Genomic DNA, 24,722 nt, shown 5'->3' with positions numbered 1-24,722 from the left:
ACCTTAGAACAAGACCCAGATAATAGAACCATTTAGAACTTTGATGCTATTCAATGCAACTATTCTAGATAATAATCTAAAAGGTTTAGTTGTAAAATTATAACTATCAATTACATACTCTGATACAAAACCTTAGCGATAAATGTAAAATAAGAAACTTTTTATAGTAATTACTCGAGGAAGAATTTTTTGGGATATTAGTCCAAAATTGACTAAACTCTTTTTAAATACTAGTTTAATTGCAATTGAATATTAGTTTTATTTGCAAAGTAAAGCCAGTGTAAATCCCTTTATGCTGAATTAAAAATAATTTCAACCTACGCAACACATATATTCTTACGAAGAAGCTTTGCATCTTTTTCAATATCAATACAAAATTCCCGACTTTCATTTATCACCCACATATTTGGTGGGATATCATACCACTTCACACAGATTGAAGAAGAGTTGATGTAATTGCCATAAAAAATATTTGGGCTGGTTTGTGGAACTAAAAATGTATCAAAAAAATATTTGAACAATAACTCTTTGTTTTGAATAAAAATGTTTATTGACATAAAACATGGATTTGCAACTTCAACCAAATAAACAATAAAACCAAATTCTTATACCTCTCATATGATTTATAAAAACAAAAAAAGAAAAATCAGTTTCAAGATTATTCCTGTTTTTAAAAATTATTTTGCACTACAATTTAGAAAAATTTTTTTGGTTCTTTTACTGCATTTTAACTTCAGCCTTGATTAAGTTGTATTATTAAATACTACAATACTCCAAGGATAAATGTTCATTTTGTGTGAAAATTCAAGAATAAATGTTCATTTTGTGTGAAAAAAAAAACAATACAAAAAAGCATAAAAAAAAAAAATAAAAAAATAAAAATGAATAAAACTGTGAAACTTACTCCCTGGAAATGTTTTATTAGATAGTTCTATTTCAACACCACAACCAGCAAGTGTGCAAGCAGCTATCTTACACACATACTTTGTATCAGGTAACAACCCATCTACATATCCATAAAAATTAGTTTCATTAGCTACTGCTTTGGCAGTTGATGTGTTTGAGCTAGAGCACCAAAAGGTGTAATTTCGTATAAAACCTTTGCGCTTGCTAAATTCAACTTCACTCCAAAACAAATTCATTCTTGAATAACTAGCCGTTATTACTGAAAAGTTGAGTGGAGGGCCAGTAGGAACTGGAAGAATTATAAAAAAACAATCAGCTAATGTAGTGAAACAAAAACATTTCCTCATTTTAAAACGATATTTATAAAATATTTATTAACATTTCCTAAAAATATATTTATCATAATTTTTAAATATATTTAAAAATTAAGATAAATATATTTTTAGGAAATGATAGCCAAAAGTTGTCTCTTAAAAATTATAGTAAACCATCATCAAAATTTGTGAAAATCTTTCTCCTTTTATTTAGTGAAATTAGTGAAAACAAGTAGAAAACAAATTGATGTACATAAATAAGATTTGTGTTAAAGTAATGTTTGTTTTCAAGCATTGAGCTGATTATTTAAACAGATAACTCTAGAGAAAACTGTTCCTGAAATTGTACACTGTGCAGTTAGTTTGGCAGAACAGTATTCAACTTAAATATATAAGATAATAAGAACTGCTATTAAATTATTTAAATGTTTTTTTTTTTACGAGCAAAAGTTTTTCTGAAAGAATAATTACTTTAACAATGTATAAGAGGAATAAACCAGTTAGAGCTAACAATATTTAGCTGGATGTCATAGATTTATAAAATCAAATTGTAAGATATGATAGAAAAATGGCTTCAAATTATTTTAATCATAATTGAAAAAGAGCCTTTAAATAAATTATTTGGAGAGTAATTCCTGAGTCCTCTGAGGAACTGTAATTGTTCCAAAAGTCCAAGCTTGTCTGGTTTTAAAATTTTAAGTTTTTAGATTTGGTTTTTAGAAGGTTGATAAGCACTTTTAGCAAGCAATAAAGCATAATGTTAAGTTAGATCAGTTTTTTCTCATGAAAAAAAAATATGAAAAAAATAAAGCAATCCTAAAGTTCTGCAAAACTAAAAAAAACTGCAGCATTATTTGTAATATTGGTGCAGTTTTCATACCTCAACTTGATAGAGATTGAGTAAAAAGCCTTACAGATTATCAAAAACTTATCAAATACTAAAAAGGGTTTCATTTTGCAAAGATAATTACAAACTATCCCAGAGCAACATTTCAAAGGCTCATATCTCAACTATTCTTCAAAATCATATTTTTTTCCTTTTTAAAAAATTTTTTTTATTAAATATAGTTTTCTAATCAACATAAAACATCTAGAAATTTAAACAAATACTTTTAAATTGATATCTTACCATCCTCTTGAGTTTGGTGTTTGTAGCTGTTGCCAAACAACCCAATTCCATATTCATTCTTGACTGCAACAGAAAACTCGTACACAGTGAAGCTTTCCAAATTTGATATCTCCAAATTTTTAGAGTAAAAAAGTACTTTTTGATTATCCACTTGCTTACATTTAATAATATATGGATATAAACTGTCAAGACTTATACTATTCCAAAGGCTTTTAGGAAAATCACTAACTGTAATCAGCACAGAGTATCGGGATAGGTCACTCACTGTTTTTATATCAGGACCAACCTCAGGTACTTAAAAGAAAAAAATTACTGTAAATGGGACAAACATGTTTCACAGACTTAACATTTATTTTGATAAACCAATACCTATAAACAAAAAACTTGTTTTAGCAAACTTTATTTGAATTGCTAGAATTCAATCATGCATGTAATCATGTATTCTTGTAGAAAAACATTGATATAAGAGTGCAATTATAATATTCGATAAACAGATTGTTAAAAGAATCTTTCATCAAAATAATGAACAATTAGGTTTTTGTGAAGAATTTAATATTAATCATGTATAGTTAAACAAGATACCATGTGATGTTCAAAGTTAACTAAAAGTGGAAGTTAAAGAGTAACACCTGTTCTTGTTTTCACTAATAGCTGTGAATACAATATTTCCCCAAGTGGAATATTTGAAACAATTCTTTGGCGTATTTCATAAGTTACATTAGGCATAAGTTTTTGAAAACTAAAACTTAATAATTTAGTTTGATATGCAGTTGTACTCCAATCACTGTTGATTTCTCTATACTGTAACTCGTATCCTGTTATTGGATATTTCAGGAAGGGTGCCCAAATAATTTTGATTGATGAATTAGTTACATCCAAAATATCCATTAATGTTGGAGTTACTAAAAAACAATTAATAATATGTATTTTTATAATGTATTTTTTAACATTTAATTAAAAAAAGAATAGAAGGTAAGTAGAGTACAGGCTAATCAATCATACTAATGATTAATTAAGCATATAGCTAGCCCTTTGAAAAAATTTGATGAGTGAGACTGTCATAAGTTAAACTTTACTAGTTTTTCAACAGTGTAGAGCTTTGTGTTGTCATCAACATGAAGATTCACACGTTAAAAAATTATTAAAGTTTAACTTATGTTTATCTTAACCAATCTTGCATTGATTTTCTTATTTTCTGAATAAAATTATATTTTGGTTACGTATATAAAATAAATGTATTCATAATGATATTACAGTAAAATTAAATAGATTCAATATTTTAACAAAGTTCAAATAAATCAGGAATCAAAGAGTTAATAAAAATTAAATGTATAGCAATAAGCTTTAAAATTAAAAACCTTTTTCTTTTAAGGCATGCACAACTGCAGTCAAAAACAAACATTATAATACCTACAATTTTTTTTTTTTAATTCAAAAAAGCTTATTACATTTGCAATACTTGTTACAGGTTTGTTGATCAGGGCAAAAATACTTTGACAAATTTCCTTTAACTGTGCAATATGACTGATAATATCCTTTTCCACAATCACCAAAATCAAATGAGCCACAATCACCATCATCTCTTATAAAACTTTGATTTGTATAATTCACATCAGGATGTTCACCTAACAGAAATTTTAATAAAACAATTTTAAAAATCAAATGAGCCACAATTACCATCATCTCTTATAAAACTTTGATTTGTATAATTCACATCAGCATGTTCACCTAACAGAAATTTTAATAACTAAAACAATTTTAAAAACTTCTCAACATTTCACAAAAAATACAAAGATAATCTAAACTTTTTAGTTTGAGAAGAATGTTTTTTTTTTTTAAACATGAAAACCAGAAAACTGACTTATTTTCTTATTTTTATCATTTTTGCAGAGTTTTAAAATTTTTCGAGTTAATTATGTCACTCAATTAAATCAATAAATTTTTAAAACTCTGCAAAAATAATAAAAAACTATTGCATTCAAATTTGCAGAAAAAGATTATACCATTCAATTTATGTGTATTAAATGACACTGCAAATTTGAATGCTATAATATTTTTCTGAAAATATAAGTTTTTAAAGAAATTAGATTTGATGCTTTTTGTAATTAAAAATAATAACCAAATATTGCTGGTAACTTTAATATTAAAACTGTTTCTAAACATTCTTTTTAAAAAGTTAAGGAAAAAAATTAAAAAAAAAAGTTCAATAAATATAAAAAGTCTGTAAAAAACAATATGAAAAGTTTGATGTTTAGTTACATTCAGAATACTATTATATCTAGATGATTAGTTGTGACTGTTATGTAACTAATAAATTTTTAATTGGGCAGTGAAACCAGAGCAGTAAATTGAGGAACTTTTCCAGGAGTTTGAACAACAATCAAATTTTTGCTGTTGAAGCTCCTAGAAATTTAGGATTGCACTATCTTTAAAGACATAAAAATTTAAAATAAATTTTTTTAAGTTCTATTTTAGTTAAATTAAAAAAAAAAAAAAAAAAATAGTGGGGAATTATGAAAAAGTGGAAAAATTAGGTCCTTGAAAGAAATAAAAATTTCCTCAAAAACCAAGGAAATGAACATACTGATATCTTTAACTAATTACAAAATGCTACAAGGAAATATACATTAAAATCAGTCAATATACATGTATCAGAAAAACTTGTAAAAAGCTTAATTTTAAGAAAAGAAGAATTAAGAAAATTAAAACTTTTTGCTCATTTTTATTTTTGTTGTTGGCTTTTTTTAAACTTTTTAAATTATGTAATTATGTAATTATGATCTTTTTAAAACAATTTTACTGGCTTTTTACAAACCAAGGAAATTCAGAAGCAGTAAAAGTTTAATTTCTAGATGTTCACATAGGCTGTGTTTAAAGCACTCATTTCTTTCTTTCTTCCTTTTTTTAAGTACTGAGTTTTACTAAATCAAATATTAAATCAACCAGTTTTGTCATTGCAATAGATTTAAATGTATGAAGAAAATTGTATAAATAATTGTAAATGTATGAAGAAAATTCTAAAATAAATCATTTTTTTCTTGAACAATAATTAAGATGAAAAGCCAACAATCAATCACTTCAAAGATTATGTAAAGAAAAAAAAAAAATATTGAAAAATTATCCTGATACTGGTAAGATTGAACACTCAAAAAATTAGGACCACAACATATGTTTTGACTGGTAAGCAGCTGAAGAAAATCAAAAGCTATTATATTAACAAGCCCAATATTAGTGAACATTTGACAGCCAGTAAACCCAAAACTTTGAAAATTAGTGTGGAGAAGAAATTGAGAATTAAATCTATGAAGAAGCTCTTTAATCCAAAATATGTGTAAAATCGAGAGAAAAAAAAAAAGAAAAGAAAAAATCTTGAAAGATCACTTAGAAGATTTTATAAGCATTCTGTTCTTTACTAGTGAATGAAACTTTATTAGTGCCAATTTAAAACTCCATCTCAGGTAACAGGTAATGAGTAATAAAATATTTTCAGTATTTTGAGGTTGATATTGAAGCTAAAGCAAATAGAAAGTTGAAGTTCAAAAATAAATATTTGGTTGTAGCAGACAATTACACAGGGTTGTCATGTTTCTGAGCCTCGTGTCAACTTAACAAGCATGTTAAACTTTAAATGTGTGTCAAGGAGAGTCTAGTTCCATTCACAAACCAACTGAAACAAAATGATGATGTTATCTTATGGCAAGATGTAGCTAGTTTGCATTATGCACAAATTGAGTGCAATTATTTAGATGAAAAAAAAGACTATGTAAACAAGAAGAGAAATGCACCAGAATTTAAGAACAATTGGAAAAAGATTTTGAAGAAAGCATTTCAAGTCTCAACTGTAAGACAATGATCATGAAGTTTGACAAAAATCTAATAAACATTTTTGTGTTCTTTTGATTGCAAAAAAAAAACTTTATCACCTCATTAAATCCAATTTTATGTACCTTCAAATATTGTGCTATTAAAGCTAAACCATGTTTTACTTTAAGTTGGTCAACCTTTTAACTAGGTCATGCAATTAATAAATTTATGTTTTTACTCAAAAAGGTAGAACATAATCACTTGTTTAAAAAAGTGTTGTTTTTTTTTTCAGAAAAACTTTAATTAAAAAAGGAATGAAGACTTACCTAAAACTGATCCAGTGAAACTTTTGAATTTTGTGAAAATTTTAAAACTTGATAAAATTGGTATACCATCAAGATATTTTACACCAATTGAATTAGAATTATCATCAAACCCTATTCCATAGTATGAATCAACAGCTTTTATTACAAACATAACATCAGCTAAAATACAATCACAATTATAAGATGAAGGTTAAAAAGGAAGCATATATTGAATAAGAACGTAAAACAGAAATTTGATAAAATGGTTCATAAATCACTTAACAACCAAATAAGAACCAGTTATTTAACAAGTCTTTGATCACTCATTTGGTTTCTGACAAGATCTGCTACATTAATACAAGGAAATTTACAATAATTCTTATTGTGTAAATTATTTTATCTTACATTGTTGGGTTATCCAACATTAAATTAGATTACCTTAAAGATCAGAACTTTGCACCTAAAACTCCAAAAAAAACCTAAACTTTTTTTATATTAAAGCAATTTAAGACTGATTAATTAAATGTTTTAAAAAAAGACACTCCTAAGGAATAGCTATCTAGAATAGAATTGAAACTAACAATATTAATATTTATTATATGAACTTATATAAAGAAAACTGTTATATTTATCAAAATTTTTGTTACATTTATTTAAAGAAAATCCATGATTGTAAGTAGATAATTAGAAAAAAGCAACAGATTTTTTAAGTGTATCATGAGACTAATCTGTCTAAGTTTATCATAAGACTAATAATTAAAAGAAACTGATTTTTAGTGAATAGAAACTTTCGGCTTTGGTATTGGTAATGGCTGAACCTGAAAACAAAAATTTTATTTCAGAAACTTTGTTTGTTTGATTTTGGCTGAAATTTCAGTTCCTGATGCTTGGTCATCCTTTTATAGTAGGTACATGATGCCACAATTCATTTCAAACAATTGGAAGCAGATCAAATTCTGTTGGTCATGTTCTAAGTTTGATGAAACATGCTTCAAACCTTTTTCAAAAACTTGATAATGTTACACAAGAGTGAGAGACAAGACAAGATCATAGTTGACAAATAGAATGAAGCTTTCAAAAAACAAAAGCATATTTACAGGCCTGCTGGGTGTTTGAATCATTAACTTTAACTTGTGATCAAAAAAGAACTTTTTTTACTCTGAACCAATGTTTTTTATCAAGCTTAAAACAATTTAAGTGTTGTAAGCTTGATAAAAAAAAAATTGGTTCAAAATATTTCTTTTCTGAGCTCTGCAAACAAGAAGAAATTTTAATGAAGAATTTTGACAGATTTGGGCTCAAAAATGATGTCCCAACATGCTAGAATTCAACTTATTATATGGTTGAAAAACTTCTGTACCTGAAATACCATACTGCTCAGCCATCCTTCCAATGACATTGAATTTTCTTTACAGGATTGGAACTTGTGTGAAAAGCTGGTGAACATCATAGCACATTTGGAGAAAGCTACCAAATTGCTCTCTGGATGGGATGTATGGATCAGTGCATACATTTTCAATTGTGACAACCATCATGAAGTCATTTAAGATTACTTTAGATGACAAAGAAAAGATGGGTATGAAAAAAGCTTTGAAGAATTCAATGGAAACATGTTTTCTGACTTAGAAACCATAGACCATTTTGGAATATCAAAACTTAAAACAGGACTTCTTAAGATCCCAAGCACCTTTTCAAACTGCTAAAAAAATAAACCTTATTGGAACTAGGCAATTTGAATTAGAGCAAACATGAAACTATCCCTGTGATGAAAACTACTATTGTTGATAATATGGGATTTTCTTCAACGTTGCAAAATATCATTGCAAAGTCAAAAACTAGAGGGGTCAAAAAATCCAACATCCTAATCAGCAAACAAAGTTTTAAACAAGTACTTAGAAAGCCTAATGCTTTTATGCTGATTAGAACTTTGGAAAGAACATGAAAAGAAAAAAAATATTAAAAACAAAGTTTTGAGATAAGAATCTTTTCTACCAAAAGAAAGTTCTAGAATAAAAAAACTGTATTTATGAAAAAAAGAGAAAGGAAGTAGCATAAGAACTTTTTATAGATAAAGATTAAATATATTCCTATACTGTTATAAATTGCAAACTCTATTTTTCTTCAATAAAAGGTTTTTTAGGTAAATTTTACCAAAATTTACTCAGATTTAACTTAACTCATATTCAAAAAGAAAACAATTCATTATAGAATTTAATTTAGTTTACATTTAACCAATCAGGTTTAAATGGTTAAAATAAAAATGCAAATAATAAAATTATGTAAAATTTAAATTATTAGTTTTAAAAAAAATTATTTATAACTTTTTCATTAAATGTGATCATGTTTAGATAACCTTGAATCTGAAGGATTTTTTTAAACGATATTTAAGACAGTATAAATGTATTTTACTCCTAGAATAAAACATGGTTGTGCAGTCTTAAGTTTTTTTAACACTATTTTCTATCTAAAAAAAGTTATAAAAAAATCAAATGACATTAGTATACCAAAATGTAGTTAAATATTAATACAAACTTACAATCCTGGAAGCCTCCATCTCTCACTGACAAAGCTGATAATGAAAAAGATTTTAGATAAAATTGTACTGATGACAGATTTGTTTCATTGTAAAATAATCAAATTTACAGAATGTATAAAGAATCTGATTGCAAATTTACTTTAGTTATAACATTTGCTTGTAAAATCTTGGGAACCACAGCAATAAAAAAACTTAACTATTTTCAAAGCATGAAATTTATTTTATATAAATTCATGTAACATCTATTATTTTTATTAAAAACTTCAGAAAAAATATAAAAAACAAATAATAAAACAATGCATACATGCAACAACTTTTTGTAAAAGACCATTTTTTTCTTCAACTAACTGCACATTTCCAGTATTTAATTTAGTGCCAGATAAAAGCAACGAATAAAAGTTACTTTCTTGATCAACTTTAAAACTTGCCCAATAATTGGGAAGATCCAATGGAGATGAGAACAGCCCAAAACAATAGCTAGAATAGCTACTTGAGTAGTATCTAACTGTTTTTATATCAGCTGAATCAAATAAACTTCCGTATTGATTGAGTGAAGATGAATCCCATTTTGTTTTTGAAAGATTATTTGTGTACCTCCATTCCTAAGTTTTTAAAATGAGATAGAACTTCAAAATCTTATTTTGGAATTAGTCTTTTTTTTTTATACTATTTTATCACAAAAGTTTGTGCTGCCTTATTGTGATTTATCTTGAAATAATGTATTATAAATATTTGTTGTGACATTTCATAAAGTTGAAAGCTGTTTCTTAAATTTTAACTAAGATATAACAATTCTGTGATTGCTATATGGTAATATAAAAAAACATGCTTCTCATTTATTTAAAAGTATTTGCTGATGTAGGCATTACTATGATTTTTATAAGCTTAATAATGTCTTATGGTAATTCAATTTTGAATCACCAGGTCATAGTATATCCTAAGACTAAAGTCAGTATAAAATATGGATAGACTAAATTATACTTCTCCAGCCAAATAATGCTCTTTATGATGTCACTAGTGCAGAGTGTTATTTACAGGAGTTAATTTTTCAAAATTTTATTAAGATAGTTTTCAGATAGCTGACTGAATTAAATATTAAATGGAGTTTCATTTTTTATTTCATTCCAGAGAATCTTTTTATCATTTCTGAGGAAGAATTACAAGTTATGACCAGAAAAAATTTAAATGTTCATGATGATGTAAACTCAAGATTCCCCAGGAAGATGACAATGCAGAAGAAAAAAAAATTTACACACAAAATAAAATTTAACACCTCCAAATACATTTTATTACCATGTACTCACAATTTAAAAAATGTAATTACTTTATTACTATATATTCATTACTTTTTATTAAAAACTTTTATTACTCTTTTCTTTAACATTTGTTTATTCATTATTTCAAAAGCAAATTTTGATTTATTCCCTGATACATATAATTAAATCATGGTTCACTGATGATTGATATTCTTCCTGGGACAAGATAAACATTAAACAATAAATAAATGAAGTTTTTTAATAATATAATTCTTATTATGACTCTGGAAGAGCAATAGTAATGATTAAGCAACTGCACGATTCAGATATACTACAAATATATTCTGAAAGGAAAAGAAAACTTGCACAAACTCATTAAAATTGAAGAATCTGAAAAGAAACTCTTGACAATATTTGCAAACAGGAAAATAATGAACTTAAAATAAAACACAAAAAGACTGTTGACTTGATTTAAAAAAATAATTAAACACAAGAGCTATTATTAAACTACTGACACCTCCCAGATCATCATCAAGATTAAAAAATAACTTCGAAGTCAAAGAACATTAAGAATAAAAACATAAAAAATATTTTAAAGAGAAAGGATTGTTAGCAATTCTACAAAAAGATGTAGAAGAATTAGTGAAAGTTTCTACCCAAAGATGTAAAAGAATTAATGAAAACATATTTTGAGTGCAAAGTTTTTTGCAAACTATGCCTGGAAAAAACCTTTTATGCACCTTTCAGAGGTTTCTTGGAAAGAAATTCATTTAACTATGCTATTAGATTTCTCAACCTTTGCCTGACTGAGACTAAAACTACATTTTTCCCAAAAGAAAAATTATACAAATATCTTAGTTCTAGTGATATACATTTTCACTTCAAAACTCATTCCATACAAAGTTAACAATGATTTAAGTACAGCTATTTGTTTATTTATTCACCTACTTTTCAAAATGTTTACTTATAAATAAAGATTATGTAGTATTATATATATCTTTAACAGCAGCATATCTTCTCTGAACCCAATTGGTTCCTAAAATTTGTCCAAATAAACCCTAATGTTGAAAACTACTTCTTCTTGAAGCTGAGTGACCAAACAGGAGTGTTGGAATGAAATGGATGAAATCACAGAACTTGGATAGTTTTTGAGAGATCATCATTGAAATAGAGTAACACTCATTGAAATCCCAAGAACATGCCATTAGGGAATATGTCCCAGTCCTTGACAGTTAACTTACAGATTTAGCTAATAATCTTTGGGTCTCATTCCACTAGCCATTCTTCACTTGAGTTCTCATACACTTGATCAACTGATCTTTTTCACTTAAGTAGCAATCTGCCAAGGGATATTAAAATCCCAGACATTCTCAATCCTGGTATTTTGAGATTGAGATATTTATTGGCGGGAAATCCCTGGATTAATTAGGAAGCAGAAACAATGATTGGTGGTGAAGAATGTGAAAAACAGATTTTTAAGTACTCATTAAGCACTGAAAAATGATTAATTTATTGATAATGTAATTATATTATCAATAAATTAATCATTTTTCATTTTTTAGTTAACTAAAATAGTTCTTTTAATGAACCTTAGACATTTAAATTATAAAACAATATAATAAAAAGATAACACAATATAAATAAAAATAATATGAATCTACATGAGTATACACAAATTATATTCATTTTTGAAAGTACCACCTTAAAAAACTGAATGCATCAATCATTTTGTGGTTTAATTGCGTTCAATTTTTTGAGCATAAAAACCCAGCCGCTGAGAATGCTTGTTTGTTCTCCACACTTGTTGGCCATATAGATAGCATATAATCATATGCTTTTTGATGATGATTACCTCTTGTGGTACTACTTTCAAATAATGACATTTCTTTTTGAATTTTAGAAGTTATACTTTCTTCCCTTATATGTAGCGTTTGTGTTGCTGCCAATCTTTTTTTCCATAACTTCATTTAATTCTTCACTAACAATTTTGATTTTATTATCACACTCCTTGGTTGATAAAGCCTTGTTCAGCTGAACATAACTATCACTGTTCACATCTGCTGATGTCTTTATATCTGCCGAGTTTAGATGCTTTATAAGGTTTATTATAATTTTTTTATTTTGAGCACTTATATTTCGTACAAAAGCATCTGGGATTTTCAATGAAGTAACCTAAGCATTATGAACATAATAAACTGTGCTGCTTAATGGTATTCTTCTCTCTTTAATTCAGTGACTCAGTTTTCTTAACTCAGATTGTTGTTTTTTTTGGTCAACATAAACTCTAATGCAATGTCAGCTGTAATTAAAGTTGCACCTTGTCAACAAAGTGTTTAACGGGAGTCAAAAGTACTACTAAATCTGATATGGTTTTATATTCATTTTTTGTTCATCTTAATTGAATCATCAAAATTGGAATCCAATTCTAAATCTAGAAATTCTTTTTTAACACAATATTTTAACTTGTCAAATCTTTTAAGCATAAGTAACAAACTGCTCCATTGGATTTTGCAATCCATGATTAAATGGATGACTTTTCCAAACTCAACTTTTATGTAATTTTGTAAATAGTTTTTATTTTTTGTTGGGTATCTTTTAAATACTTTTATGATTTTCCTAACTTTTGTTACAGCCTTCCTCTTCATAAACATATTCATTATTACAATCATCTTTGTTTTCATCACTGTTGTTATCTAAATTTGCAAAAACAGTGTTCTCATCAAACTTCCAAGTGACTGGCATCTTTTTTGTAAAGAACTGATAAAACTGCCAGTTGTAGAGCGTGGCCAAAGCATAACTATTGATCAATTTCTAGAATTTTTCCAAGTTTCTTCATAACACTTGCACCATCAGTCATAATACCAATGATATCATCCTCAAGGTTTATTTTAAATTTGTGGAGTCTTTCTTTTAAAAGTAAAAACGCACTTTTCTGCTGGCATAGACCCTAAAATGCAAATCAAACCTAAATTCAAATCGCCAAAAACTTAAATTTCAACTCATGTACATTCACATTCATATATTTGCAGCTTCTAAAAGAAGTCCACTCATCAAGTGTTCAGGAAAATTTAGAGCCTGGTAAAATTTGATCAATTATTTGTTTTATAACTTGCTTTTTAATCTGCTCGTAGTAGTCTAATACCATTTTTCTGATAGTATTACGTGATTTTGGGACATTTTTATATATTTGTGCAACTAACCTAGCTCGTATATTTATGGAATTACAAATTGTACTAACTGATATACCATCATTTGCTGCCACACTTCAGATAAATTTTCTTCTTTTTTTGATGTTGTTGAAAAATAGTTTTTGATTTTGGTTTTTTATTTAGAGAATCTTCTTCTAAATCTTTTGAATTTGAAGCTCTTGTGGATAAACTTGGTGCTTGTGATTGAAATGTTACTTTAAGTTTATTGGACAGTAAATGGGAATGAAGACCTTTCAATATTTTTTTGCATGCATTAACTTTGCACACAACTGTTTCATCTGTACCACTTAAGAATTGTCTCCATATAAGATTTGTGCTATTGAATTCAGCATATTTCGTCATGATATTTACTTAAGTTCTAACTTTTTTAGAGTTCTAATGCTCTTGAATTATTTCAACTTATGTTTCTTTATCAGATCTATAATTCTAACTGAATTTATTTCTATGAAAATGACTACCACTTTGAATAACTGTAAAAAAAGTTTATTTATTTAATAAACCTTCTATATTTTGAAAACTTCATTAATTTAAACCCTAATTGAAAAATTTTGAGAATCACGCATACATTTCGTCGCATAAGAATTATTGGGTTCTATCGAATTTTTTGTTGTTGTTCTGAGAACTTAACTTTCAATTTTTTTTAGTTAAAATGTTTTTATTCCTGTCATTTTATAATTTATATAATACATCTTTTTTTTTTATTTATGTTTCATAATTAAACTAATAAAACTATTTACAAAATTTTTAAATTTTTTTGTTTTTATTATTAATTGTTAACTAAAACTTATTAATAAATTCTTATAATATAAAAAAAAGCAGATAGTACCCTCTAACTCTCATGTGACGATTTGGAGTTAAAATGAAGCTGAAAATTTAAAATTAAATTAAAATATTCCAAAGAAAATAAACATGTATGAAACAAATATTTTACCAAAGACTATATTTACTAGACATTTTATGATGTACAAATAAGTTAATAGCTTAATCCCTGTTTTATTTCTTTTATCTTTACTTTTTTTTTACATTCTTAAAACCCCGGGAAATTTTTGTGAAAATTCTCAGGATTACGTGATCAAAGTTTGCACAGGATGCTGGGATTGCCATCCATAAATCTGTCATGTAAATGAGGAACTGAAAGGGCAATATGGCTGCTCTAAACCTCATTCCAAAAAAGTAAAAGGATTCATCAGTGAGTATCAGATACTAAAATTTCGGAAAAATATGTTATCACAATAGATATTCATCAGTGAACAGCATTAAAGAGATAAAAAGAATCCCCTTGCATTTTGTCTAGAGAGGAAGGGGTCTATCTGTCTTCATTTGTTCAACAAAATTGCTTATATATATAATCCAATATTATTGATCAACTATCTATCATATTTTCTCCCTGATCTTAGAAATTTTGCAATTCTTCTTGTAGGTCTTTAAACATGCCAATTCTGATATCTTTTTCTCTTTTAACAATCCATGGAAAAAGATGGATATTACTGAAATGCTTCTGAATTTCCACAATTTACTTCAAAATGGCAGTTTCCAAAATCTTTTTCTAGCAAACTCAAATAATGACAGATTAAAAGGTTTCAGCTTTCTCCCTTGAGTTGGGATGAAAATTGGACTCTCAGAAACCAACACATTCAACAGGCCTGAAGCATTAGAAACAAGACTATTGGTAGTCTTAGATCTTCTAAACATATATACAACAATCAACTAGAAACTTTTATTGCTTTGATTGTCTTGAACTTCTCTAAATGTATTTTGTTACATGATTCTCAGCTCTTACTACCATGTTCGTTACTGATCTTCAACTTGCAATGATTACACTTAACTAAGTTTTTATCAACTTGGAAACTTCCTTCTACTTCCAAGTTTTCTTTTCTAATGCTTCAAAATGGAATTGTTTGAAGTTTCAGAAGATTTGAATTGTTATAAAGGTACAGTATAAATTGCAATCAAATATTTTGCACTATAATTGTTTTTATGGTAACCAAATACTATAAATTCTAATGTTTACTGGAAAAATAGTTTAAAAAACTAGATCTCTATATTTTTTAACTAATAAAATTAAGTTCCAATACATTTCACACCTGAAAGACTTTTATAGCATACGATTCTAGTAGAATCAGGATAAATATTTACCATTCAGAACCATTAAAAGAAGACATTACAGATTTTCAAAGATTGAGGTATCTATTATTGAGATTCTATACTGGCAGGTCATAAAATGAATGTTATTTTAAAACTTATGACTTGTATGAACTGTTTGACTTAAATTGGTGAAAAGAACTACACTCCAAAAATGATTGGTAGAACTTTTGAATTTTTTTCAATTTAAAGATCTTGGTAAATGTTAATATCACAGTAGCAATTACTCATGACAATAATAATGTAAAAAACTTGTCAAAAAAGTTTGAACCAGCTATACCACTAGTGATATCTTCCTTCTATTTTATTATGTTCAACTGATAAAATCTGTTTGTAACAACTGGTTAACTAAAAAAAAATGAATCAATAAAATTTTCCAGTTGATGGTTTGGTTAAAGTTGCAAAGTGGAGTGACTTAAAATTACTTTATGAATTTGAAAAGGACAATATTGTCAGTTTATCAAAACTAAATGCTTCAGCCGTTGCTCAGTTGTTTCAAAGCTTTATTGATTTTTGTGATACAACTTAAATACATTAAAAATGGTACAGTTGCTTTTTATCTACATTGATTTTTAAACTGGCTTTAAATCTGATCCTAGAAAGACTCCCATTTAAGAGATGAAAACAAGTACTTAATAATAACAACACATAAATCTGATAAAAAAAATTTTTTTAGCAGATTTTGCTGAGGGTTTGCAGAACATGTTTCATAAACACTGAACAGGTTCACAAAGGCTGGTGCTAGACATGATAGAACACCATGCATACTGTAACAAATGCTTTATACTTTATATAATATTATACAATAAGCATGGATATTTGATTATTGTTTTTAAAACTTTGGAACTTTTTTTTTTTAAGTTCTCACTTTATGTAATGCAGAGTAAACATGTATCATACCTAAGTTAAATTACATAAGCTACATTTTTTTGAGCACATTTTTTAGTGATTAAAAAGGAAATTTTTGAACTTTTCATCCAATCATTTTTCTAAATTTTTATTCTTAGTAATTGTTTTAGCATTATTTCTCCTGTTATTCAGTAATAATAAAACTTTAACTGAAGTAAAAACTGAATCTTTTTTGGAAACCATATAAAAATTCAAAACCTGATAACTCATAAACTCTTTCATCTTCTGAGCAAAAGTTTTATAAATTTATTTCATATAAAAGAGTAAAGAAAGGATTAAACATTAAATCTAAAAACAATAGTTCAAAACATCTGAAATAATATTTGATATCAAATGTTGACTTACTTTGGTTGGGTGAGCTAAAAGTAACAAATCATACATTCCAGGACAACCTAGAAAATATTTTTTGTTTCAGAAATCTTTTTAAAAAAATGTCTAAAAACAAAGGTCTAAACTCTGTTTTCCAAACTTAATGAAAACATTAAAAAAAAAAAAAGAAAGACAAATTACAAACTGCAATGTGATGACACTTCAAGTATCTCAATTTATCAACTTCTTATTTTATTTAGCAGATTTCAATTTGAATACTTAAGTATTTCAGCTTATTAGTCACTCATTTATAATTTGACATTTCTCTTTCATATTATTGTTGATGATTTATTTAACAAAAATTATAAATATAATTATAAATCTTTGAACTAAGTTTATCTTTTATGTTTTTGATCTTACTAAAGATTTGTCAAAAATCAAGAAATGTTTTCAATACCAATATGAATTAATTTAAAACAATAACAAAAATTGATAACAAAAAATAATACTTAAGTAAAAAAAAACTATTAATCAAATACTGCTCAAAATTTAGATTTTTAAATATTGATATCAGGATATTATGATAGTATTATAAGATGCTAAAATATCCACATCATATTGTATTAAGATCATAATATGTTAAAATTATAACATATATCATTCTATGTACTATTTTAACATCTAACAGAATTTGATTGGTAATCTAACCTTAATTTTAACCCTGTCAATATAAAAAGCAGCAGCTTTTTTTTTGAAGTTGAAAACTAACCATATATGAGAATTAGACTAGACCTATGAATAATAGAATGTAAGACTTGATACTACACTGAAAAATAATTTAAATTGTCTACCTGTAAAACTACTTCTAAAAAAATGAATTGGCAACAAAATGCAACCACCAATTTGAATTGTTAGAACAAAGATTTTATGGATGCCGGATATTCTTATAATACTTTGATTCATGTAACGCAAGATAGTATTATTCATTAAGATGAATTTTCCTGATCCAATTAAAACTAAAACAACACGGTTCTCAAGTGGTTCAAAATCAAGTTTTGACCAATCAATAGCAATTACATCATCAGATTTTTCGATGGTTCTTTTTAAACTAAGTTTACTGTTATAAAACATGATTTCTGTATCATTCTGAGGGCAGGCTAAAAAAAAAAAAATGTTTGTTAATATCTTTGTTTACTTTAATGATGAAGTATATATGTATCTATGGATATAAAGTAAGTTACAAAAGGTAGTATATAGGTTTAAAATAGATTCAAAAGTCACATTTGAAAAACCTTTTGTAGAGAAATGTCATGATAGATAAATGTATACAAATGATTATTTAAGGCCAAAGATAAAAGCAGGTATACAACACTTTACCTATTATATCAATGTCATTAATAAACTTATAAGAAGACTAAAACATTGATGAAATATGCAATCTAAAGGTTTTCTATTATTATTTTGCAGATTCATTGATAAATTCCAATAATTTCATAATAAAACATTCAAAATTGTGCCATAAAAAAAAAAGAACTGCCAAGATTAATAATCTATTTTCTAAGCATTTCTGTGATGGGCAACCTGTCTGGAAGGTTGGTAAAATTTAAAAAACTGTTTAAAGATTGGTGCAAATGTTTTGGATCTTTAAGGGTTGTTTATTTTTCAGCAAGTGAATGAACCCAAACATGTAGCAAAAACAGTTTTAGACTTCCCAATCTGAGATGTTTACAAATACCTCAAAGCAAATGAACTGTAATCATCAGATACAAGCCCTGTAAATCATTTACAAGATCATAAAGCTAAGCATATAGAAAAAGATTAATCATAATTAAAAAAACCAACTCTTCCAGAGGAATGCTCTAAAATTAGGCATTTTGTGATAAAAAATTTAGTACAACCAATCCTAAAAAGGGTGGCAGTTAATATAAAGTGTAAGAGTATCTTTAGCCTTTATAACTGTTGCCATTCTTCCATTAAATAACTATTAATAAAGTGTTTTTAAAAAATGAAGTTACATAATAGTTAAACATTACTTTAACTTTCATTTATATTTCTGTTATGTAGTTTATGATTCGTTTAAAATGATTGAAAATATCTTTCACTTAAGAATTCAGTGGCAATTTTAAATGGAGTGATGTTTAAAAAAATTACAAATTAAGAATTTCAAAAAGTTAAACAGTATTGATTACTTTTATGTTTTTTGAAATAAAACCGTAAAATTCAGAATACAACTTCAGCCTGTAACTTTTGCAACTAACTATATATCACTGATAATAATTAAGTACTTATCGTATCTTTATATTTAATATAGTATACATATTGCATGGATATGATTAATAGGATTTAGTAAGATCAAATAAATACCTGCATTTCCATTGGAAATAGAATTAAAAAGCCATATAAAACAATTGATGAATGAAATCTAAATTGAAATGCTTTCCATGAATTATGACACAAACAATGTAAATTACTAGAACATCAATGAAAAATTAAAATATAAAGTCATTGAAACAGTTATTTTAGTTATGAATACATTATAGAAGACTTGGGAATATACTTTTCATGCTGCCACCCTAATTATAACCATGAAACTCACCTGATTACAAAATTGTAATTTAAAATTGTAAAACCTCTTATTTTTTATAAATTCCAGTTTTCTAACAATTAATTTGCTAAAACTTTCTTAATATTCTGATTTTCAGGTTAGTTTATCTTATACAAGTAAAACCAGGTGTTTCTTTTGAGCCAACTTGCTCTTGCAACACACATCACAAGGTACACTTGAACAAGTGTACCTTGTGATGTGTGTTGTAATATTTGTTGCAATGCATTTTCAGGTATAATGAATAGCCATTATGAAAATAAATCCTCAAACTATAACTTTAAGTTCATTTAGATTTTATACCAAAAAAATCTTAATTCAGTATTTTCAGAAAAAATAAGTACATAAAATTTTAAAAAATAGTATATCATAATAAAACATTGCTAATCTAAAATAGGTATTATACTTAATTGATTTTTATCAATCTATGCTTTGACTGTGCAAGCTGTGTGGGGAAAAATCCCATCTTGTTGAAACAGCATTATTTGTCTCAATCAATCAGAATATCATCTGATGGGATCATTCAATTTTTTAGTTTCTATGTAGGCATGATAGTTGATCTGTTTAGATATTTTACAAATGTACTTCATTAAGATTAAAGTAACTTGAAAAACAAATGTTCTCACAACCATCACTACAACCACCACCACCATGCAAATATGTAACGACAATGCAATTGCAGTACTTATCAGATTTAAATTTTTTCTAAAGATTTTTCTCCTATTTATTGCTATGAATAAAATACTATAAATAAACCATATTTTATTGTTAGTATGATTTGGGTAATAATCACATAGAGATTTTTTGGTTCCACACACAGCATAAATATTCACAGCTCATAACTTTTTTTTAACCAAACTAAAAACTTAAAGAAAAATAAAAAACAAAAGTTTTGATACAGCATTTATAGTCAAAATGTACATATTATCACAAATCCCATTTTGTAGACTACAACTGAAAAGTTTCTAGAAAAGTTTCCTAAATTTTATACACTATGAGTAAATCCTTATTTCTTTTTGATTTAAAGAGAGAACTTTTTATTTTTTTACATACTAAAGTTTATCAATATTGCTTTTAATTCATTTCATATACTGCTTTAAAAAGATAGAGTTTTATGGGGTTGGTCCTTGCGATACTTCAGATGCTTGTTCACTTAAGATTCCAAGTGAAGATTGATGCTTTTTGAAAATTTCTGTAACGTGAAAAACAGCATTGGCCTTAGGTATTGAAATACAGTTCAGTTATTGACAGTTAGCTACATTCTTAACTATTGTCAAATTCAAATCAAAGTAGTGGAACTCGCATAGTTTAGATTTAAATAAAGAATTATAATCTTTATTTTTTATAATTACATTATATGATTATAATTTAAATTGGAGAATATTTGAGATAAACAATTTAGGAATCCGTAACTATTCGGCGGCCGAACATTTCAGTATTTCGTAAGAACTGTTTGCTGAGTATTCGAATTTAGTTTTGGACAAAGCTTCTTAAAATTTATTGAAAGGTTATATCAATTCTATTTGTCTGTTTTTTTTTTAATTTTCGAATTTATAAGCTGCTTTAATTCCGGCAGAATGATGTTCAACTCTTTAAACGCTTCATATTAGTTGCACTCTTTTGAAGCACATTGAATGAATTTTTGATAAATTGCAAGGAGCAATACGTTATGTATACAATTCTAATATTTTAATGTGTAGATCCCAATTCTCAAACCCAAAATCGTTACAGGACTAAATGAACTTAGTACCGATGTTGCTAAGTTTCCTAATTTAAAAGTTCTGTAAAGGTTTTTCATGTTCAATTAAAAATCTGCAGCTTTTAAAAGCAATTGGCAAAAAAAAAAAAAAAAAATGGTTTTGACATAATTATTTCTAATTAAACTTAAACGTGCTGTAGATTCTTAGATATCACAATCGCTTGAGTACAGTTACCCGGGGTTGTCTGATTTACCTGATGAACACATCGGTTTACAGAAAGTTGAGCCATTTTGTGTTAATCTGTTTTTAAGAAACTTTAATCGGTTCTTCAATTTTTCCTGCAATGATGCTTCTTTGAAACCCTTTTTAACTAACAGGTTCGCTTCGATTGAATGGCAACTGATTATAGCAGTAGCTACAGATAACTTCACAGCAACTTAGATCTTTGAGGAGAATGAGCGAAACTTTGCTCTTCTAACTTCTAATTTATCCGTTTCAACAGAAGGTGCTGATTTTTTCAATATGTTTATGGTCTTTTGAGTTGTTTAAAAACATTTAATTTAACAATGATTTATTTGAACTGTTATACTCTAATGACAATGAGAATATTTAAATCATAGATGGATAGTATTTCATTCGCCATTTGCGGGTCTTAAAAAAATTTATCATATATTTACTATATTTAATATTTGTAAAGAACTCAATTAGTATTTTAGATTGTTTAAAGAATTGCTATTTATTACCCTCAATCTAAGAAATTTAACACGAAGAAATGTTTCAAGATTTCAATATGAAACATTTGATAATTGGAAGATTTTTACAACGTGTCCTCTTCAATTGAAAACGAGTGAGAAAATGCTCAATAGAACAGAAAGAAATAATTTATTATAACGGAGCCTTATTTGATGTATTTCATATGTTAACAGGATATTTTTTAAAACTATTTTAAAATTTTCAAATATAATCAAAAAATTACAAAAACCTTTACTGTTATTTGTGTCTTCATTTGTTAAAAAATCGTTGTCGTAGTTTTCTCAGTATTTTTAAAAAAGAACTTCTACTTGTTATTGTAAAAATTCACGTAAGAAATTTTAAATATGAATTCAAGCAATACGTATTCAGAAATACAAACTGGTTAATCTTTAGTAGCCTTATTGAAAAGTTAGATTCAATTGTTGCATTTTGTTCAGATTTAATAACTGGAGTACATGGCTTGATATTATTGCCGAAGTTTGAACAATTAACATTGAAATGATTTAACCCTGATGATTAACTGACATAATTTATAAATTAAAAATGTTTGGTACCCGAACTGCTTGGCGTTTGATCAGAATTCATTGCCATTTGGTTCAGTTTTCGGTCATAAAACAGTTGTGGTTAAGAAAGAAAAGATACAAAAATTATTATCATAATATATATATATATATATATATATATATATATATATATATATATATATATATATATATATATATATATATAGTTAATCATATTAGGGTCTCCTTAAAATTTTCTACAATTTTAGTAGCGTGAAATTTTAGCCAGTTCTGCTATTTCTTTCAGCAATTATGCTTTAAAAGATTCTAACTAATAGCTTTGCTTTAAATGAATGGCAACTACCTTTGATCATTCTAATAAGTGGCTGAATCTTCGCCCTTGAAACATCAGTTTTTACAGCGGCCACCTAATTTTCCTCTGATTTTTTTTTTTGATTTTCGGTGCCGTTTTTTAAAACATTAAAAAAACTTAGTGTGAGATAAATGGCATGTTATTCGATATTCTCATTATAATGAGAGTGTTGGAATTATGAATAAAAAGTTTTTCATCATCACCAGTCAAATAAATTCAATTTGGATTTACTATACTTATAATATGTTAAGAAAGTAATTAGCTTGTTACACTGATTTTAACATTTATTACCTTTATTCTCAATAATCTAAAACAAAGATTTCCATTTTGATAAAAATTTACTGGTAACTTGGTATTTTTTTGTATTGTGAACGATACAAATGTAAAGCGAATAACCTGTATCATAATTTTTTAGGAATCAATAAAAATGTTTCAAAAGGATATTTTACAATATCGGAATAAATGCCTTTACAAAACCAAAAGTCATTACAGGTTCAAAAAGATTTTCTTCTTAATGATTTACCAAACTTATGGAGAAAGATACTTTTACTTCGTGTTATTAGGATTTTACAAAAAATCTGACATGACGTTGATAAAACTCATAAAAGTTTTTGAAAATTCTGTCAAATATTTATCAACGATTGTTACTGCAGCTTTGCTTAAAATTAGTCAAAATATTCAACACAATCAAACTATTTAAAAGAAAAAAAGTGTAAAAGGGGACCTTAAAATGCATCTTATTGCGTATTGAAAAACCAATATGACATATCTGCCCACAGATGTAATTTCAACGACATTCCCTGTGATGAATGAAAGGCAAAGTTCTAACATTAACAAATAAGCGTTTTGCATGGATTTGCTCGCCAGAGACCAAGCTTGGTTAAAATCTAAGAGATCACTTAAGCTATTGATAGTTCAGCTTCTCTGCATTTAGATTAGTTTCTCTACAAATTCGTTTAAAAGAATATTTTGTTGAATATTGTTCTTATATTGAATACTGATTGGGAGCATATTTCCCCCGCCCGTGGTTGGTATGTGTTTTTAAGGAATAAACATAAAATTTAACTAAAATTTGATATGATACTGAATTTTTCTTATAAATAACAAAAAATTTCGATTAAATTGAAAAAAAAAATCGGAAAATTGGTTCCGACATCTGAATAAGATTTCCCCAATTTCGAGGGCCACGGCAAATGAAATTTTTAAATATACTTAATATAACAAAAAAAAAAAAATAAATAAATAAAAAAAACGTTGGTAATAAATTAGACCTGCACAATTTGAGATTTTGTTTTATATATTATCATGAAAATTTTGAAATACTTTTACAATCTACGAAAATCATTTAAAATATAAATTAATTATCTTTACCGTCATCTGTACCGCCATATTTAAAAAATAGAATCGTCGCTATAACATACTTAGTATATTTACAAGTGAACTTCTGCTGCTGATTCTAAAAACTTATTTACAAATTTTAAATATGGATGAAATCCAAGCAATAGATATTCAAAAATACAAGCTAGTTAACAATTAGTGGTATTTTTAGGAAGTTGGATTCAATCGTTACAACTTGTTTGGATTTGCTTAAGACCTAGTGACACGAGTTTTTTTTTTGTTTTGTTGAAATACAGTATTTATTAATTTTTAAAAACTTGTGTTAAAGACCGGACATGAAAAGTTATTTCTTTTTTGAGTTATGTAAACTCATTAAAATGTTTATCAAGTTTTGAAATACAGAAGCATGCCAAAGTATCCGGAGAAGCACATAACTTGAGATAACTTTTCAATGAAAAGTCCAATTTCTTTCAAATTTTCACTGGAATGTCAAAAAATTGATTAAAATTCTAAAAACAAATTAATTTTTTTTTACTAAATCTAAGCAATATTATCTAAAAAGTTCATTTTATTGAAATATGCGCGTGCAAAAGTATCCGGGCAGAAAAAAATACTCTAAGTAGATTTTTCTTTA

General features: G+C 26.7%; 1 protein-coding gene across 7 annotated transcripts in view; it reads right to left on the bottom strand.

Annotated features, from left to right (window-relative positions):
• Positions 1 to 24,197, bottom strand: part of LOC145190426 (phosphatidylinositol phosphatase PTPRQ-like) — a 32,550-nt gene extending 8,353 nt beyond the window's left edge. Inside the window, exons 1-12 of one of the 7 annotated variants that reach the window (XM_090091183.1) lie at positions 24,122 to 24,197; positions 19,184 to 19,241; positions 17,671 to 17,976; positions 16,856 to 16,902; positions 9,299 to 9,596; positions 8,995 to 9,027; positions 6,480 to 6,638; positions 3,798 to 3,974; positions 2,979 to 3,251; positions 2,350 to 2,643; positions 905 to 1,195; positions 322 to 490 (exon numbers count right to left, since the gene is read on the bottom strand). In XM_090091183.1, the coding sequence (XP_089947309.1) occupies positions 322 to 490; positions 905 to 1,195; positions 2,350 to 2,643; positions 2,979 to 3,251; positions 3,798 to 3,974; positions 6,480 to 6,638; positions 8,995 to 9,027; positions 9,299 to 9,596; positions 16,856 to 16,902; positions 17,671 to 17,976; positions 19,184 to 19,241; positions 24,122 to 24,139 (2,123 nt within the window). In that variant the 5' untranslated portion in view covers positions 24,140 to 24,197. Of the gene's footprint in view, positions 1 to 321; positions 491 to 904; positions 1,196 to 2,349; positions 2,644 to 2,978; positions 3,252 to 3,797; positions 3,975 to 6,479; positions 6,639 to 8,994; positions 9,028 to 9,298; positions 9,597 to 16,855; positions 16,903 to 17,670; positions 17,977 to 19,183; positions 19,242 to 19,827; positions 19,938 to 20,470; positions 20,559 to 22,103; positions 22,230 to 24,121 lie in introns of those variants that run through there. The other 6 variants (XM_090091182.1, XM_090091186.1, XM_090091181.1 and 3 more) reach the window with 6 other exon arrangements.
• Positions 24,198 to 24,722: the final 525 nt, after the last annotated feature.

The sequence above is a fragment of the Hydra viridissima genome, unplaced genomic scaffold (assembly GCF_058129835.1).
Source record: "Hydra viridissima isolate aposymbiotic clone 2 unplaced genomic scaffold, HvirCarnegie_v1 scaffold_6, whole genome shotgun sequence".
Taxonomy (NCBI): Eukaryota; Metazoa; Cnidaria; class Hydrozoa; order Anthoathecata; family Hydridae; genus Hydra; species Hydra viridissima.
This window is presented reverse-complemented; position numbering and strand designations above follow the sequence as displayed.